The sequence below is a fragment of the Lonchura striata genome, chromosome 1 (assembly GCF_046129695.1).
Source record: "Lonchura striata isolate bLonStr1 chromosome 1, bLonStr1.mat, whole genome shotgun sequence".
NCBI classification, from domain to species: Eukaryota; Metazoa; Chordata; class Aves; order Passeriformes; family Estrildidae; genus Lonchura; species Lonchura striata.
The window spans coordinates 12,807,034-12,824,332 of NC_134603.1; the positions used below are offsets into that span (position 1 = coordinate 12,807,034).

The 17,299-nt window shown below is 43.5% G+C and overlaps 1 protein-coding gene across 1 annotated transcript in view; it reads right to left on the reverse strand.

Annotated features, from left to right (window-relative positions):
• Window positions 1–3,066: 3,066 nt before the first annotated feature.
• Window positions 3,067–17,299, reverse strand: part of LOC144245907 (uncharacterized) — a 40,965-nt gene continuing 26,732 nt past the window's right edge. Inside the window, exon 3 of the mRNA XM_077781396.1 lies at window positions 3,067–3,192. Coding sequence (XP_077637522.1) covers window positions 3,067–3,192 — 126 coding nt within the window. The remainder of the gene's footprint in view (window positions 3,193–17,299) is intronic.

A 17,299-nucleotide genomic window follows, 5' to 3' on the forward strand; every position in this document is an offset into this window, starting at 1 on the left:
CTTTCCATGCACAGTGCTCTCACCACCAATGCATGGATGGTCAGACTGCCTTTAGGATTTTTCCTTTCAAGGATGCCCTGCCAAGAGGGGAGAAAACAACAGTTCAGTTTTTCATTGTTTGGGACCACAGTCCCCCCCCATTTTCCCCTGGGGCCGAGGGCTCAAGAACAGAGATCTTCTTCTCTTCTCTTTCCTTTCCAGGGCAAGGGGGCGCCACCACAAACCCCCTAACCTTTTCTCTGTTCACTCCACTTTTGTCTTTTTCCCAGCTGAAGCAGGTCTCTTGACTCACTGGCATCCTCCCAAAACACAGTCCCTCTTGAAGGAGAAGATTTGGTTCAGGTTGTGGCTAACATGGAAAAGTCCAGCCAAAAGCCACTCCTTGTCCCCCTCCCATCCAGAATTCCTCCTTCCAACATCCCATCCCAGGGTCCAAGGTGTCCCTCTTCTTCTCTTTCAAACCAAGGAGGGGAAAGGAAAATTCACAAAGCTTTCATTTCTCAAGGAAGGGTTAAAAGTCCGAACTCCCAGGATGGCTCGATGCCCGGACATCCAGCAACTCCCACACAACTGGGCACCTTGCAGCAGCTCCCCCCGCTCCTCCTTCCTCGCGGCTTTCTCTCTCCCTCTCGGGAGAGGAACTCTGGGGGGGGAAATGGAGACATCCCAGATTTCTTCCACCCTTCCATCTGCAGGGGCCAGCCCGGTTCCAGTCCTTTCACCCTTCGGAGTTACCTCCATCAGGCCATGGGGCTTCCCCTCCCCCACCCAGCTCGTGGCTGGGCAGGGGAGAGTTTGCACTGCACGCTGACCGGAACCAAAGAGAGCGAGTTCCCCTGGGAATTCTGCTTTCAACCCCTCTGTGTTCTCAGAGGCGTGTCTACTTTCAATTGGTCAATATCTAAATTGACCTCTTCCTTCCAGAAAAAAATATCTTTCTGTGTCAAACCACGACACCCCAAGCCTTCCATCTGCTTGCACATGGTGTTCTGTCTCTTGCTGAAACACACCTTGAAAATACAAAAAGTGTGGACAACTTCTGGTCTGAAAGTCCCCTATGGAGCTACATCCCCATTTTGGGACTATTAAAGGGCTGAGTGTTACAGTTGAGGCAAAATATGAGTGTCAGGAATACCTGGATGTTAGATACTTCTGTTAGAAAAGGTAGGTTAGAAGCTCTCATTTCCTGCAAATCTGTATCTAAAATGACTTTCCAAGGTGAGGGGAAAAAACCAGTCAGGCTCGGTTTCTTGTAGGTGCAGAACAGCCTCTTGATTTCCTTCTTCACAGTGTGTTTTTTTTTTTTTTTTTCCCCTCTCCTTTCTTTCTGTCACTATTCAATCAGGGCCAAATTCTTCCAGCTTCCCCAGAGAGGGCTATCCCAGGTCTAACAGTCATGCCTCCTGTGGTTCAGTTAAAACCAAAGGGCCTCAGTCCAAGCATCTCAGCTTGAGACCCTCAAGGTTGTTTGGATTCACAGTGCCCAAGATGAAGCCTGGCTTCCTATCAGTGGCACCTTCCTATCAGTGCTTAGGAGGGAAGGGCTTTGGCACACAAAACAGTTAAAACCTTGGATGGGAGGTGTGGAAACACTTAGGCAGGATCTTTGGGATCCCATGCAAACTTGCAAATTGGGGAAAGGCCCCTAACCTGTAAACCCCAAATTTCAGCCCAATTTCCAGCCTCTCCAGGTCCTTCTGAACAGCAGCCTTCCCTCCAGTGTATCGCTATGCTGGTGACTGCATCTTTGCAGAGAATGCCCCCAGTCCCATCAGGCAACCCTGATGGGGAGACAAGGAGCAATACTGGTCCCAGTGCTGGTCTGAGGGATGTGTCCAGTTCCTGGCTGACAGCTGGACATTGCAGTGCTGCGTACACCTCCCTCAGCCTGATGGCACCGCCCATTTTCCACCCACCTTATTGTTCTCTTATCCAACCCACCTTCCACCACTCTGATGATGAAGACACAATGGGAGACTGTGTCAAAAGTTCAGGGGTGCAACAACACTGCTCTCTTCTTCTCCAAACTCCTGGTTACCTCATCACAGAAAGCAGATCTGTACTAGCTTAGGCATGGTTTGGCTTACACCTGAATTTAGTCAGCTTTGCACCACACTCCCTCCACCCTCCAGGATGTGGTTCCATCTCCTTGCCTCCCCTGGAGTTGACATCCCTCCAACATCTCCTCATGCTTCCGTAAAAGTAGTTGAACCTGAGCAACTGACTCCAAAACATTCCCTACAATTATTCAAACCACTTGTATTCTGGGAGAAATACAGATGATGACATTTAAGATGGAATAGTTACGTAGTGGAGTCTTGCAATATTTATGTGAAAGGTTATTACACCAGAGCTCCAAATGTTAGCAAAATCACCTCAGGAAAACAGCATGCAGGGTTTGCATGTTGGTCTCCTGCTCTCATAATGCTCACTCATGTTTATGTGCAGACTTATATGGGTTTTTATTGCTAATATCCTTCTCATTAATAGCCCTTTTGAGTTTTATGGTATATCTTTTTGGCACAAAATCAATTGAGAGTTTCCAATTACGTTTGCAGAGAGAAGATGCTGTTTATATGTTGCTGTGTAAATATTGGACAAAGAGATCTATGTGGGAACATCAGGCATGGTGCTGGGTCAGAGACACCAGAGGGTTATTTGCAGGCCTCCCATGGCCAAGAGGACAGAGTTTGCTGCCAGTTACATCATTTTCTCTCGACTGGATGCAACAGCAGGACTGTAGCCACGGGAGGGACAGGAACTTCAAGCACAGTTTTCCCTGGGGCACTGGGAGCTGGGAGATGCAGGAACTCGTATCATACTTAGCTAAAGAAGGGCAGGGGCACTACAGGCAGTGGTGTGGGTCTGGCCCGTGGTCTCGTATGGGCACACAGTGCAGCGTTAGGCAACGCTCCGCATGAATCACTTTGCAGAGGCTGGAAAAATGTAACAACATATGGAGCTGAGTTTGAGGAAGGAATTGAAAACAAACGTTATAACTTGAGCATTTTCCTCCCATTACAGCTATTCACATGTGCCACTGATGCTTGATATGGGGCTCCCTGCTCACCGGGGAGATATCTGGAAGTTGTCACTGGAGCACTCGCTCTCCAGGAGCCTTTCACCAACTCCGTTTGCAGCTGCTTCGGATGAGGAGTGAATTCTGATACTGTGTTTCACCCAGGAGCTGACCTGAGCGAAACACAGTATCTGCTTCACAAGCTTCGTGAACTTCCCTCACATCTCCATAGCTTCTAAACTAGATTCCATCTAACCCCAGCAGCTGTTAAATAATCTGCACTGAGGACACAGGATTTGAGGAAGGACCTTGAAACCAGGTTATAGTGGGCACAGCATAGGCACATGCACATATGGTTAAAACACCATAATGACTCCAATGTAGTCCAAGCAGGCAACACAGCTCCAACCAGGAGATTCCATTCCTTCCCCCAGGAAGCACAAAACCTAGCAAACCAAGCATAAACCAAGTGGGTGGCAATACTTGCTCTAGTTAGGATACTAGAGGATACAGGTGAGGGGGAATATGTTATATCTGCTGTTACTTCACATGTGACACTGGCTAACTTGTCTCTTTGGACATTGGGTCTCCAGCTGTAAGAGGAGAGAGGAACAGTGCCCTCTGACTTAGCTGTTTGCACTTTGACTTTTTTAATGGGCATGTTACTGTACCTGAGGAGATTCAGCACTTACTCTGGGAACAGAAGCTGCAAGTAAGTTAAATCACAGAAAAAACCAACATTAATACAGAAAGGTAAAACACAAGAGTTAGAATAGAATAAATTCACCTGAAAGCAGGAACTCAGCATTGCCAGTATTAAAAATATGTCTGTTTAGGGCTGTCAAACAATTCCTGTTAGGGCATCTTCATTGGTCAAGCTGCCATCCAAGCTGTGAACATGCACATCTGTCTCTCTTGTCTCCAGCCTGGAGCCCTGGAAATTACAGAAGCAATCCTTGTGATGTACGAAGACCATGGTTAAAGTCTTCATTTCCTGGCTGTTTTTTGCATCCTCTCTCAGGGCATTTTCATTGCATTCAGCACTGCATTCCACTAATGGATGGAGCTGGCAGGGCGTTCACTGACCTCTCTGAGGGGTTGGTTTTAGGTGTGGGAATCCTTGGGAGTAACTCACTAATTTAATCACTAAAATTGTGCTCAGGGCTCTTGTGATGCCCATTCTCTGTCTCCCGAAAATGAAGTTGGTTACACAAAGCCAGCCGAGTGCTTCCTCAGGATGTGGACCTCAAAATGCAGCTCCGTGCCACATGGTGACACCATTTAATGCGTCTCTGTCAGATGGGACTAGAGTGGAGACAGTTTGGGGACTGCCACGGGGCTCAGGGTGGAGGAAAGGGAGCAGGATGGAGTTGTCCAGCTGGCACTGGGTGGGTGGCACAGGGGCAGAGGTGTCCCCCGGGCTCTGCTGGTGCCTGGGGCCCTCTTGTGGAGCAGCTGCCTCCAGCTCATTCAGGGTCAGGATTAGCTCCTGTTTGGAACAGGGTTCACCAGCTTCTTTTGAGTTTCAGAGTGGCTTTTTGTTTTGAGAGACAGAGGTTTTCAGTTAAGTTGCTCCCCAGAATGTGGTGTGGCAGCTCCAGTTTTACTGGCCAGGCCAGGTTTCCTCTCTGACCCTCACAACTGGGCTGGGTCTCCTCTGAAGGACCTGGGGGGATGGACAGTGCATGCCTTTTTGCAGATAGGTGGAAGGACTCATTCTCTAAAGATAACTTATCTGTCTGGAACTGGCCCTTTTATAAATGCTACTCAACAGGTGTGTGATGAATCCCCTGGAGAGATCCTACAGTGATCAGAAGAAGAACAAGAACACATTATTTCTCTCCACTTCCTATAAAAGGAATTGGAGGTGATGAGGTGATGTCAACACCTATGTTGGAACTATCTGCCACTGGGTGAACTGAATCTCACCGTTGTGCCTGAGAGCTTGGTGAGATCTGAGCAAACTCTGCACCTCATCTCACTCTGAAGAAGAGCCCTTTGTGCTAGAGGCCCTGCTGCAAAGAATGAGGTGTTCTTTCAACTACTGCTATATCCATGAGTATTCTTATTCATTATGGGCTCTGAGCCAGCATAACTTGAGTGTTAGTTTAATGCCTAAATGGGAGTGGGATGTACTTAAAGTTATTTAGTAAATGCTCTGATGGAGCAAGAGGTGCACAAGAATTAGCTGTAAAGTTGGTTGCAGTAAATAGAAACCACGGTGGAATCTGGCCAGGGATTCTCTCACTCATTTCCTTATCCCAGAGCACTTCACTGAGCTTAATGGGCAAAATATGGCCAAGATTATTCTTTCCAGTCTAAGTTTTCAACTAAAAATATCTGTAATCCAAGCACATTTTCCTTTAACTCAGATAGTCTTTGGCTTCTGCCATCTGGGACATGTACAGACCTGGTAACTGTGATCATGGTTGTTGCGTATTTTCCTTTGTTTCCCAATATAAATCTCTGATTTCCGCCCCCCCCCCCAGTCACCTTCTCTCTAAAATTTGAATTTGTGCAGGAAGATGTACCATCTTGGCTTTTCTGAATAGGGCAGTATTGACTCTTCTGATGTCCAGCTTATTTTCAAGCTATTGGAAAGAATCCCAACATTTTTGCAGAGACAGCTCAGCGATCCATGCAGCAGCAGCTGAACTGCCATGAATTATAGCCAGATATACTAAAGATTCCTGAAACTGAAGCCATTTTACTCCAGTACCCTGTGTTGCAAACGATGGTAATTCATGCTCAACAGTTTGTGAAGCAGCTGCTGGAGTTTGATGTTTGGGCTGTGGTTTACCAGCAGGAGAGGTGGTCCTGATTCTTCCCCACCTCCCCACTGCAGCTGCCTGCATGTGCCAGAGCTGCAGGAGGGAAAAAAGCTGACTGGCACAGAGAGCCCTGACCCACCAGAACTGCAGGAATCATTTTCCTGATGAGTGGGCAAACATATCTTATACAACAAAGGGATCCTGTCTGATAAACGGAGGGCTCTGCTTTAATTCTTGTGAGAGCAAACCTGGCTTTCACAGAGCTGTCTCTGCTCCTTGCAGGGCTATGTTGGCCTCAGGTGTCAAGGCTCTGCTGGTATAAAATGAATGGTTATTGCACCAGAGGCCTTCAATCTGCAAGTGCAAATGTGACATAAATGGGTCTAATGAGCATGGGGCTTGTAATGGGTGACAGCTTAAGAGCTGCACTATGAAAATATGGTCCTCTGTGTCCCATTTTCTTTACTTGGCTTTCATTTACTTTCTCATACATGTGGGGGAGATTAAGAACAGAGCACTTACTACTCTCCAGCATTTGTGCATGGCTGATGCCCTCCCTTTCTACACTACAAAAGAAGCAGGGGCTACCTCAGAGCTCCACTGTGAATTAGCAGTAGGCTACAAGAATGGCAAGGAGATTCCTGGTTTTCTGCAGTGCTGCAAGTCAGATCAGATTATTTTTATCATTATCTGAAGTCTCAAATCTGTGCATCTGCAAAATAACCAGGGCAGACTGTGAACAGTTTTGAATGGTACTCTGCACATACAGTGTGTCTCCCTGCCTCATCACTTGTGAGCATCAATGAAGGGAGCACTGACTCAAAAGGGCCAAATACCAAAATGTAAGATTTTCTAAATCCTGGAAACTGTCTTTGCTCTCTGCTCCACATCTTGCAGCAGGCACATGAGAATGTTGTGCTTTAATGTGCATCTGGAGACATTTCACTTGAGGAAGGAGAAAGAGTGAAGTGTATTTCACTGAGCACTTTGCAGGTGTGAATGAGGCAAGAACAGTGTTTAATTGTTCTCATGCCACATACTTGCAGTTACTTTTCCCTTTCAAAGACATAATTTCAAGTTGCCACTGGGTACTCTTTCCTAGAAAGGCCAGTTTGGTGAAAAGACTGAAGTTATGTGGTGCCTTCCCACCAATGCCAGAGCAGCTGTTCCTCTGATTTCCAGTCACTCCCCTGCCTTTTCTTCCAGAGAAACACAAACACAAATATTACAAGCTCATATTACTTGCAACTGTTCAGACAAATGCCTTAAGAGGAGTGGTATTAATTTTACCTCTATGTATGCTAGTTTAGGGAGGCTGTTGATGCAAAAAGTTGCTACCATCTTTTCCAGTAATGAGGCAAACCTGGATCTATCCATGGAAGTTTTTCTTTCAGATACCCAACTAGCCCTGCTCCCATCCCCATGGGCCCCAGTCAGCCTGTGAGCTGCAGAGGATCAGACTGGGAGAACGGTCTGGCTGTGCAGCCATTGAAGCAGGGGATCCCAGCAAATGGATGGCATGAAGTTCTGGAAGTATGAAGCCCAAGCTCCTGCTCAAAGCAGGACAACTCTAGTCCAGGTCTGCTGTGATTTGTCCTGTTTGAGTATTGAAAACATCCAAGTGCAAAAACTTTCTGGGCAATATTTACCACTCTGCCCACACAGTCCAGCCTGAGCTCCCATACCTGTCTCCCTTGTACCCACCCAGTCAGGGAGCTGCAGGTAGATCATCCCTTAGACTCCTTTTGATCAAATTGAACCAGCTCATCTCCTCCTGGAGTTTTCTTTACTATACTAAGTCTTCATCTTTCTGGTTTAGAAGTTTAAAAAGAATCACTCTCTATATAGTTTGTTGCTATTCTGTTCATTAATTTTAATGTTATTAATTACATTTTAACAATGGTTAACTTGTCATTCTTGTTGGTAATTTTGGTAATTATGTCATGACCCCTAGTAGTACATAAAAATACACATTTGCAGCATATAAAGGCCCTTGCCAAATTTTCATAGGCAAGTAAGAGAAGCATAGTATGAACTGCTTTTGTGATACCCTTAATGACCGAGAGACTTTTTCTCTTAAAACTCCTCCCACTTGCAAAAACATTAAAAGTGGGTTTTGCAATAGGTATTAGGTATTTACGTTGAATTAACTTCCTGGAATGTAGAATTTGTTAAACTGTCTTACATTTTTTCTTTACAGATTTTCATTCAACATTGAGATGCCCATTAAATGACTTAGCAATGAGATGTCATTAGTTGATCCACTGCCAACCTTCCATTCAATAATTAGCCCCCCCACTCATAATATTTTTGCTTGATCCTATCAAGCTTCTATTCACTTTGATTGGATAAAATGTTCATTGGCAGATGCTAAGAGGAGGCCCATAATTCTATTTATGTTCATCCCTTAAATTATTTTTGCCATTTAAGGGATCTAATAATTTCAGTTCTTTTGCACCCATGATTCTAGCTTAATTTAGTAAATTCTTAGGCTGTATTTTGTCAAAAAAAAATTGAAGACTTTCACTCCTGAAATGAGCTGCTCTATTTTTACTTGTAAAACATTCTGCAGATTGAAAGGTATTCACAACTTTTTAATGATTAAGAATATTAAAGTTTAAACCAGCCATGCAAAAATAGCCATTTTTTGTTTTAGAGAATAAGAACAAAATCTCCCAGGAAACCCCTGCAATATGAGGAGCTGTGCTCCTTGAAGTGTTTCTTATCTGATCAGGTGAAGATGTGCATTGCAGTAATATCTGTATCTGAGCTCATCAAACCCTCTTTATACCCAACAAATAGCAACAGACATGCCTGTGATGCAGTTCTTGTCATCAGAAAGAACCTGTAGTTCTGAAGTAGCCAGGGTGAGCTGTTATCTTCTCTCCAGGGACATAAAGGGATGTCATTTGTCCACATACATGCGCAAGTGCATTTGAGATGCTGTGCTGCATTTGGCAACAGCTGCAGGGGGCTGGTAGATAGGGTGTAGGACCAAGAGGAAACCTGCAGCCTTTTGGAGCTGCAGCTGGAGACAGGCACCCTGGGTGGCACCAGCTGCCTGTGTCAGGGGACTGGATCAGCCTGCATCAGTGTGGTCCTGATGCACTGCTCTAGGATATCAGCTTTGGAGACCATGCTTGACCTCTGACACTGCTCCCAGAGGAACTGGACATCTCATGGGTGCAGTGTCATGTCATCCAGCCCTGTGTAGATCTCCTGGGTGCCCTGGAGCACATCAAATTGGCACAGTTACATTTGTTCAACAAAATCAAGTCCTGGAGCAGACTGGTAGGTGAATGCAGTACTAGTGCACATGTGGACAGCTAAACTTTTGCCAGTGAATCTGGAGGTGAATTCCACTCCAAAAGTTAGGTACCTCTGAATTGCAGTCTTTGTCACTGATGGTTATTGTATATGGTCATGTACAATTGACATCCTCACACTGGTCTTGCTTCAGAAGGTGTCTGTTTGCTAATAGAGCTCAGTGCAATGTAGCTGTGCTGACATATCCATTCCACTGGAGAGATGCCTGCAGTCATTCTTGGGTGGTGACTCACTGAAAAACTCCCACAGTCGAGACTATTTGTCCGTTCTAAATTAAACATCTTACAGTAAGAACAGAAATCCTCCCTTAGGTTCTGCTGGAGGCTCTTACATGGAAAGGTATGTATGACTAGTCAGCTTCATACCTGGGAAGGGCTCTCAGTGAAGACAGAGGGACTATTTGTAGCCCTGGTTGAGTAGGAGTGTTGGACATATGATCCTCAGAGGTCCCTTCCAACCTCAGCTGTCCTGTGATTCTAGGGCCCAGTTGTTATACAAAGCTGGACTCTGCCAGCCTGCAGTGGGCTCAGTACAGCTGAGGTTTAAAATTGGGCACCCACACGAACAGTTTCTGAATCAGGATTCATAAAAGCCCAAGTGGAACATAAGGCTTCTGTGAACTGGTATAGAAGGGGAAAGACTGGCTTCCACTTGGATACTGAGATCCTGCTGATTTCACTGAGACTTCCATATCTACAGAGCAGTTAGTAACACAAATGCTTGTTTGGATCTGGATCTGAGATCAGAAAAGATGACAGCTGGAGCCTACCTATCTCTTGCTAATACTGTTTTTATCCATCACTACTAAATTAGTTTCTACATTAAAGCTGTTTGTACATTTTTTTCTCTCTCAGATTTTAGCAGTTTATTATTAATCTCACTCTTTTGGGATAATCCAGTCATTAAAATGAGGTTTAAAACTGAGATTTAGCACAGTTTAGTGCAATCCATGTCTGACTATTGTGTGATATTTCTTCTGAAGTGCATGGGACTTGCTGTGCTAAAAAAGCCAGGACAGTGAGTGTAGAAGCCTAGAAGATAAAGGAGCTAATATGTGTGTCTCAAACACTGATTTCTGAATGGCTGTGGGCCCAACCCAGGGCTGTTGGTATTGACAAACGGGATGTAGGTGATACCACACTTCAAGAAAGAGCAGGATGTGGCTGGAGATAGGGCAGCACTTTTCCGGGACAAAGTCCTTGATCTGTCTCCTGGAGATAAGCACAAAGCAGTACAGCACAAGTGCAGGAATGAGGTTGAGAAGAGGGCATGGACTGTAGGGGGGATTAAGACCACCCAAAGCCTGCCAACCCATGGTAACTCTTTTGCATAGAAAGTGAAAAACTTATAGCCAGGGTGGGAATAACCTGTCTCTAGAAGGGTACTCCCAGAAAGCCCAGAGCACTTCCTCCATGTGTGTGCCCCAGGACCATGGACACCCCAGCTGGATCGAGCTGGAGCCACAACTGGTGATCTTTTTCCCCGTCTTTCTTTTCTTTGTCTCTCCCCCTTTTTAATCCCCCTTTCTCTCTCTCTCTCTCTCTCTCTCTCTCTTCCCTTTCACCCTACCCCATTTTCCAAAACCTATTGCTGTGTGCTTAGACAGGAGATCACAGGCTAAAATATCCATGCCAAGTGTGCAATGTAATCATGGAACTTTGTAAGCTTATGTGGATCCCCAGTTTTGTTGTTCCTTTTGACTATGAGCATCTATGAATCTTGCACGCTCCCCTCCCCTTAAAAGTGGGATGTCACAGTGAGCTAAGGGACCAACTGCTCTGAGCCAGGATAGCAGCCCCAAGACAATTTTTGACCAGCCCACTGAGATCCTTTATATATTGCAATTATAGCTTAATATAAAAATGTGATTTGTGTGTGGCCCTGTAATCTATTTATCACTTTGGCTTGCACACAGCAGACAGAAAAGACCAGTATCATCTGCATTTGATCCACAGCAGATTGCGTGGGGTCTAACACGGGTCTGGAACCCTGGAAGTAAGGTGTGGTTTAGTGGAGAGACTCCCATGAAACAGACACTGCAGACACAGAAGTGACAAAGAAAGTTAATAAATTAAGTCTGATAAATTGGTAAATTCATTCTCTCCAGATAAACCCTCCAAATTAACAGGTACCAGTATTAATACACCAATTCTATTAAGAAGTCATAAATAATGACTTCTTAAATAAAAGGGTGTGGAAAACAAAATTAATGCAACTGGAATATTGACACAGTTTCACCTGATAAGTTTTCATGTTAACTTTTATAGCATTAGTAATAAAATCCCTAGCCAAAATTCATCTTTAACCAAGTCATGGCACGCTGATGTGGGGTGCTGCAAAGTTGCATTATCAATTAGTTTGGATGAAACACCCTTGTATGAACAGTGAAACTGTCTGCCTGGGGAGCTTCCTTCATTGGGGAATTTCACAAATAGGTCAGAGAAAGAAGAGCTGGGAGGCTTCTTATGCAGGATTTCTTCAGCTTCACTGTTGAGTCTCCTGGGTTCATGAAGCCTCCCTGGGAAAGTCACTCTCTGCAGTCTGCAAGAGTTTTTGAGCTGTGGTATTTCTTTGAATTGAGGTATTTGGTGGTGCTGAAGCTCCCTGACTGATAACCCAGTGAAGGCCAACACAGTTGGTTTCTAAGTCCTGTCACAGTCTTGATATTTAATGAATAAAAATTAAATTAAACATTAAATATTCTTTTATTTTACTGCCATTAGACTTAAGATTTACAGTAACATGCAATTTTCATCATTTTTTTCAGTAGTTGCTTGTATACTTCAGTATACTTTTCCAGTTCTCCTTTCTTACACCACTTTCTTCATGGCATACTTCTGTAATCATAATACCACACTGATGATATTGGTTTTGATTAGTCAAATTAGGATATGAGCATGCAACATCCAGAGGAGCTGTGAGCAAGAGTACAGATGTGAGCAGTACAATTGAATTCAGCAGGGCTCTTTCACGTTAAGTACCCTGGAAGCTGTCAGGAATCTAATGCTGAGCCTGAAAACACTTTGACTCCATGGTCTGAGCTTTTCCTAAGGATTCTACAGCCTCAGGGGTCACACTGGATTCAGGGGACCTGCCTGAACATGGGGATCTCCAGCCAAGTGCTGGGCAGTGGCAATGGACTCTCCTGAAGAGGGGAAACTGAGGAAGGAGTGTAATCCTCTTCTCAGACAGAGCTACTTCAAAGTAATATGCAAAATCCATTTTGTCTAAGCTTGGTGTACTTATGGCAAGGGGGTTGCCACTAGATGATCTTTAAGGTCCCTTCCAAGCCATTCTATGATTTGTTCTGATTTGTTTTATGATTCTGTGTTTTAATGAGAAGAGACTGACTTTTTCTGCAATCTGTGCACCCTTTCCCTGGCACTTCTGCTTTCTCTTTTACCTTGTCATGCTCATGATATTTTTTAAAGTTGCAGCCATTGAATTTCTGTTTCCTTTGATCTCTCTTTTTGTTACTTAAATATGCATGTTTACAGAAGAACAGCAAATAAAACTCTTTTGTCTTTTGTATGTTCTTCTCTTTTGGGTGCTGGCATGTGCTATTATTGGGCTGGCAGTGGCTATGATTGAGCTGGCAGTGGCTATTATTTCAGCTATCCTGTCATATTGAAGAGTTTAGTTATTTTTTTACAAATCCTAGAAGACCATGAAATTGTTTCCACAGACCTTTCATCTAACACATAATACCAAGGTTAAAATAGTTAATATTGGCTGTTTTATTGAAATATAGAACAATGTAAAAATGTATTAAGTTTTTCCTTTTGTAAATTCTTTACTGGAACTCTGGAAGTTAATAGGCCTATTACAGTGTATAAATTCTAAAACTTATTTAACTAGTATAATAAAATATAATACTGATAATATCTTGGAATTTGCAACAAACCCCCTTCAATACATTCAGTTTAAGAAGTGTTCATAATTCTTGGATTTATTGTAGGTGTTTATAGCTCTTTGTGAATTTCTGTGGATGGAAAGATAGTTATTTCTGCTTTGCTGATACTACAAAATGCAAAAAATTTTCAGGGTTTTTTAGAAGTTCTACTTCATTTTTTAAACATAATTCCTAATTTGTGCTGGATGTAAAACTGAATATTTAGTTTTATTTCATTATTGCTTGGGACTCAGTTTGTTCTGATTGATATTGCTGGAATTTCCAAAGTCCAAATTACAGAGTAGAGAGAAATATTTACAGTGCTGAAGGGATGATGGATTTTGCTCTGACTCATTTGAAACCATTTTCTTTGCTCTGAAATATTAGACAGATTAAAAATGGTGATCTAGCTAATTCTCCTCAGGAACTGAAATCAGTGAGTTGTCTTGGTTTATGCTTGTGAAAGAGCTTCCTTGGGCCCTTGCAATGAGCAGGAGGAGAGTTCCACCACTTAGGATTAGTTTAAAAGCAGACTTCAGTAGTGAGGGGATTTATCATCATGTAGTTCCAGAGACCTTTTGGAGGTCTCCTCAGGTACATTAATTTTATCTATTAAAATTCTAGGATAAGGAAATTATCCAGAGAAAAAGTCACTGTCCCTTCAGTATAATAAAAGAAATCACCAACTGCAGAGGGAAGATCCAGCAGTCAGTGATAGCAATAAGCTTTTGTTCCCAGTGAGATCTTCCACCTGTTCCTCATCAGGATAGCATGGCTGATTTTCTTGCTCTTGACTTATTAGTGGTGGTTTCTGTCTTGTGTTGCCTCCTGTTCCCATGAACTGCAGAAAAGGAGAGAGCTGGAGGCTGCTGCTTCTGGTTCCTTCTGTCTGGACACCATTTTGAGTGGTGGTGTCCAGAGAAACTGGGAGAGACCTTTGATACGACAGTTTTTTGCTGCTGGAAAATATCAATGAAGGCAAAGCAGATTTGAACTGTGTGCAGCACTACCTGTGAGCTGTGCATGTGGAAGCAGAGCAGCTCAGCTGGGCAATGAAACCTGCCATCAGATGGGACTGATTCTGGAGCTTTGGGAAGGCAAATATCTGTTCCCAGGGGACTCAGGAGGTTGTGTCTGCATCATGGCATGGCAATGGGACAGCATGTCTTGGCTTAGTGCTGGTCTGGATGGTCTGGCTGGCCTAGACCTCTCTATCAATGGCAGGCTGCAGCGTGAGCTGCTGGGATGGGGTCCTGGGGTCTTGTCTCTGAGGGATTCACAACCCAGCTCCATTTCACCCACCAAGGGAGCTGAAGGATGTCAGATGATTTGTGTGAGCTAAAAAATGAGTGTCAGCTTACTGCATGGTCTCTGGTTAAGTTTTCACATGTCCCTGCAGGGAAAGAGCTCTTAAATAGTTGAAAGGGGACTCTTTATGGGATGTCTATGTAACCATCTACATTGCTTCTCTCTGGTTTTGTTGGCAAACTGCTTTCTCTCCAGCGCTAGTTCTACTTCTCCATTTATAATTTTATGCTTGACTCAATATATTTCAGAATGAGCACTATCTTTTTGTTCCTTATTTTTCTTTTAAAAGGCACTTGGAGGCCTGAGGGACAGTCACAGTGTGCTTGTAAAGCTCTGGAGGAGAAATGGTCCCAAGCCAAGGAAATGGTTGCCACAGAGACCCCTTGAATCCTTATGGGAATAGAAACTGCTTCGTCTCCCTGGAACTACCAAGGGAGAATTGCTCTGCTCCTGCTTCAGTGAAAAGCTGGCATACTTCAGTATTTTTATGTACATCAAGTCACAAGTGGTTCTGTTTGGTCTGTATTTTTAACTGCTGGAGTAGAAATAAGCTTCCCTCTGATTTAGGATCCCCAGCTGGATAGAAGCACCAATTTCCCAGGCAAAGAACCCACCAATGGCCTTTCCTCGCTGACCACTCCACCAGGGTCAGGAGCAGGCAATCATTTACACACCTGGTGAGCATAAGTCTGCAAAAAGCTCCTTTTATTCAGGCTGCTGCTCAGTTTTGTTAGTCCCAGACTTGGCTGTCTGCAGTAATGCACTATCGATCTTCCCCATACATGCAGTTAGAAATTATTATTGCAACTGTTACCTTGCTGACTTGTCCATTTGTAGTGTCACACATGGCACATGATTTTGAAGGACAGCAACAGCCCAGCTGGGAACGTATGAGAGCTGCACTCGCAGCAGTACATCTGACATAGAAGTAGTGACACAGCCAAAATTAAATCACCACTCCAGGAATACTTGGCAGCCCAAGCCCAGATTGGAAATACCCAACAAGTCTGCTGACATCACAGGTACCTTTTTGTTGTCCTAAAAAAACTCCTGAATGATGTGGAATCTCACGTCATAAAATGTGACATTCTTCAAAGTATTGTTCCGTGATTCATTTGTTTTGGATGTGGTAACACCTCTCTCAGTGTACTACACACTCATTAATTTTCTCCCAGTGGAGAATTTCCACCTTCTTTGTAATTATTTGGTGATGGAAAAAATAAAATTCAGTTATGCCATTCAGTAGGACAATTATTAGGGAAGACTGAGACTGCAGGGTTTTAGCACTGTGTGATCTGAAGGCCATCAGTGCCAGTGAGTTCATTGGCTTACCTGTGCAACAAATTCAACCTTCTATCCCATTTAGTTTTAGAAGTGATATCACTAGTAAATATACTTCCAGGACTATGGTAAAAGGGACTTTCAGAAGTGTATCCTTGTGAGACAGGTTAAAATTTCATCACATAAAAGCTCACTATTTGCAGAAGCTGCTACCCTCTTCTGCCAGTGCTGGGTGTGATTAATCTTTTCATGCCTGACTCTGTGAAAGCTGGGTGTTACTTTCTGACGTGTTGGCTCATCTTGGAGCCTTCTCATGGGGCAAGGCACCAGGAGAGACCTGGCACTGGGATCCATGTGCTCCTCTGTGGGACTCTGCCTGATCACAGTGACCACAACACTCTTTCCTCTGCGTAACACAAGTGAACTTCTGAGCATTTAAAGTTTATTTTTATAATTTGAAAATCCTTTCCCAGCATTTATAAGCATATTTGATGGCAAGTATTATGGGTGGAGATTAGGTCTTCTGTTGCAAGGAAACTCTGATTTTCCTTTCTGAAATGGAAAGGAAAAACGACCCTTTCCAAGTGAAATTCCAGGAAAGCAGATAAATGAGAAAAAGTGTTTGGTCTGAACTTAAGTATTTTGTAACTTTTGTAACTAGTTTTGTTCAAAAGTCCATTTTGGGAGAAAGAAAACAAAAACTGCTGTTCCAAAAGGACCAAATAGAATACACAAACTTCACAATGTGTTCAATTTCTTTCTAGGGCAAATGCTATCAGAATAAACATATTTTTTGAAAATGCATAAATTATGACAAACCCTGATTCTTTTGCCCCCAAAATTCTTTAATGAAATCTTATTAACCAGCTAGTACTGTAAGTGTACACTTGGGCTGAATATCCTGGCAGACTTCTGGAATGTGCTTGCCAAATGCACCTGTAGAGTCTTATCCTGAGTTCAAAGCAGAAAACAGTAGCAGAGTTTTATCAGAGTGGGATACTTTGTAAAAAAACCTGTTTACTGTTTGGAGGGTTCAAAGCTGTTTTCAGCTGCTATGAAGTCTGGATCCTCCTTTTCAAATTTTTTTGGGACTGTTATTCTCCAGTTCCCTCTTGTAACTTCCTAAACCAACTTACATGCCTGCAGTAGAGCAGAGATTCTATAGCAATTTCATTTTTATTGAAGAACAGAGATGGAAAATTTAAGCAACAGAATGAATAATTCAATTTCTAGTGGAGTATGCTGTGTCTGTTATTGGGGTGTTGCATGTGATACATGATGTCCTCTCTGTATAACTTCTTACAGGGATTTTAGTAGAGGTACCTCAGATGCCTGTCAGAAGCCAGGATGAGTCTGAGAGACAGGAAAATGGGATTTAAGTCAGCTGAATAAACACAGCCAGGGCTCTGACATATCTGGTGCTTTGGGTAGGCTGAAGTTGTGGGATGGAAGCTGCAACTTGACTGCTTCTTCTTGTGAACAGAGTGGATCTCTCCTGCAAGTATGAACATAGCCTTAGGAGTATGTAAAATTCAACAGTATTTAATTCTGAAATCCCATGGGTTTTGTATTTTAGTGTCAAACTTTTCCTGATTTTCTTAATGTTTGTGCATGTGTGTGTATGTGAACTACAAGTAGAATGTCAGCAGCAGCAAGCCCGATTTTAGCTTTGGTAATCAATTTTGAAAATGATTATTTATT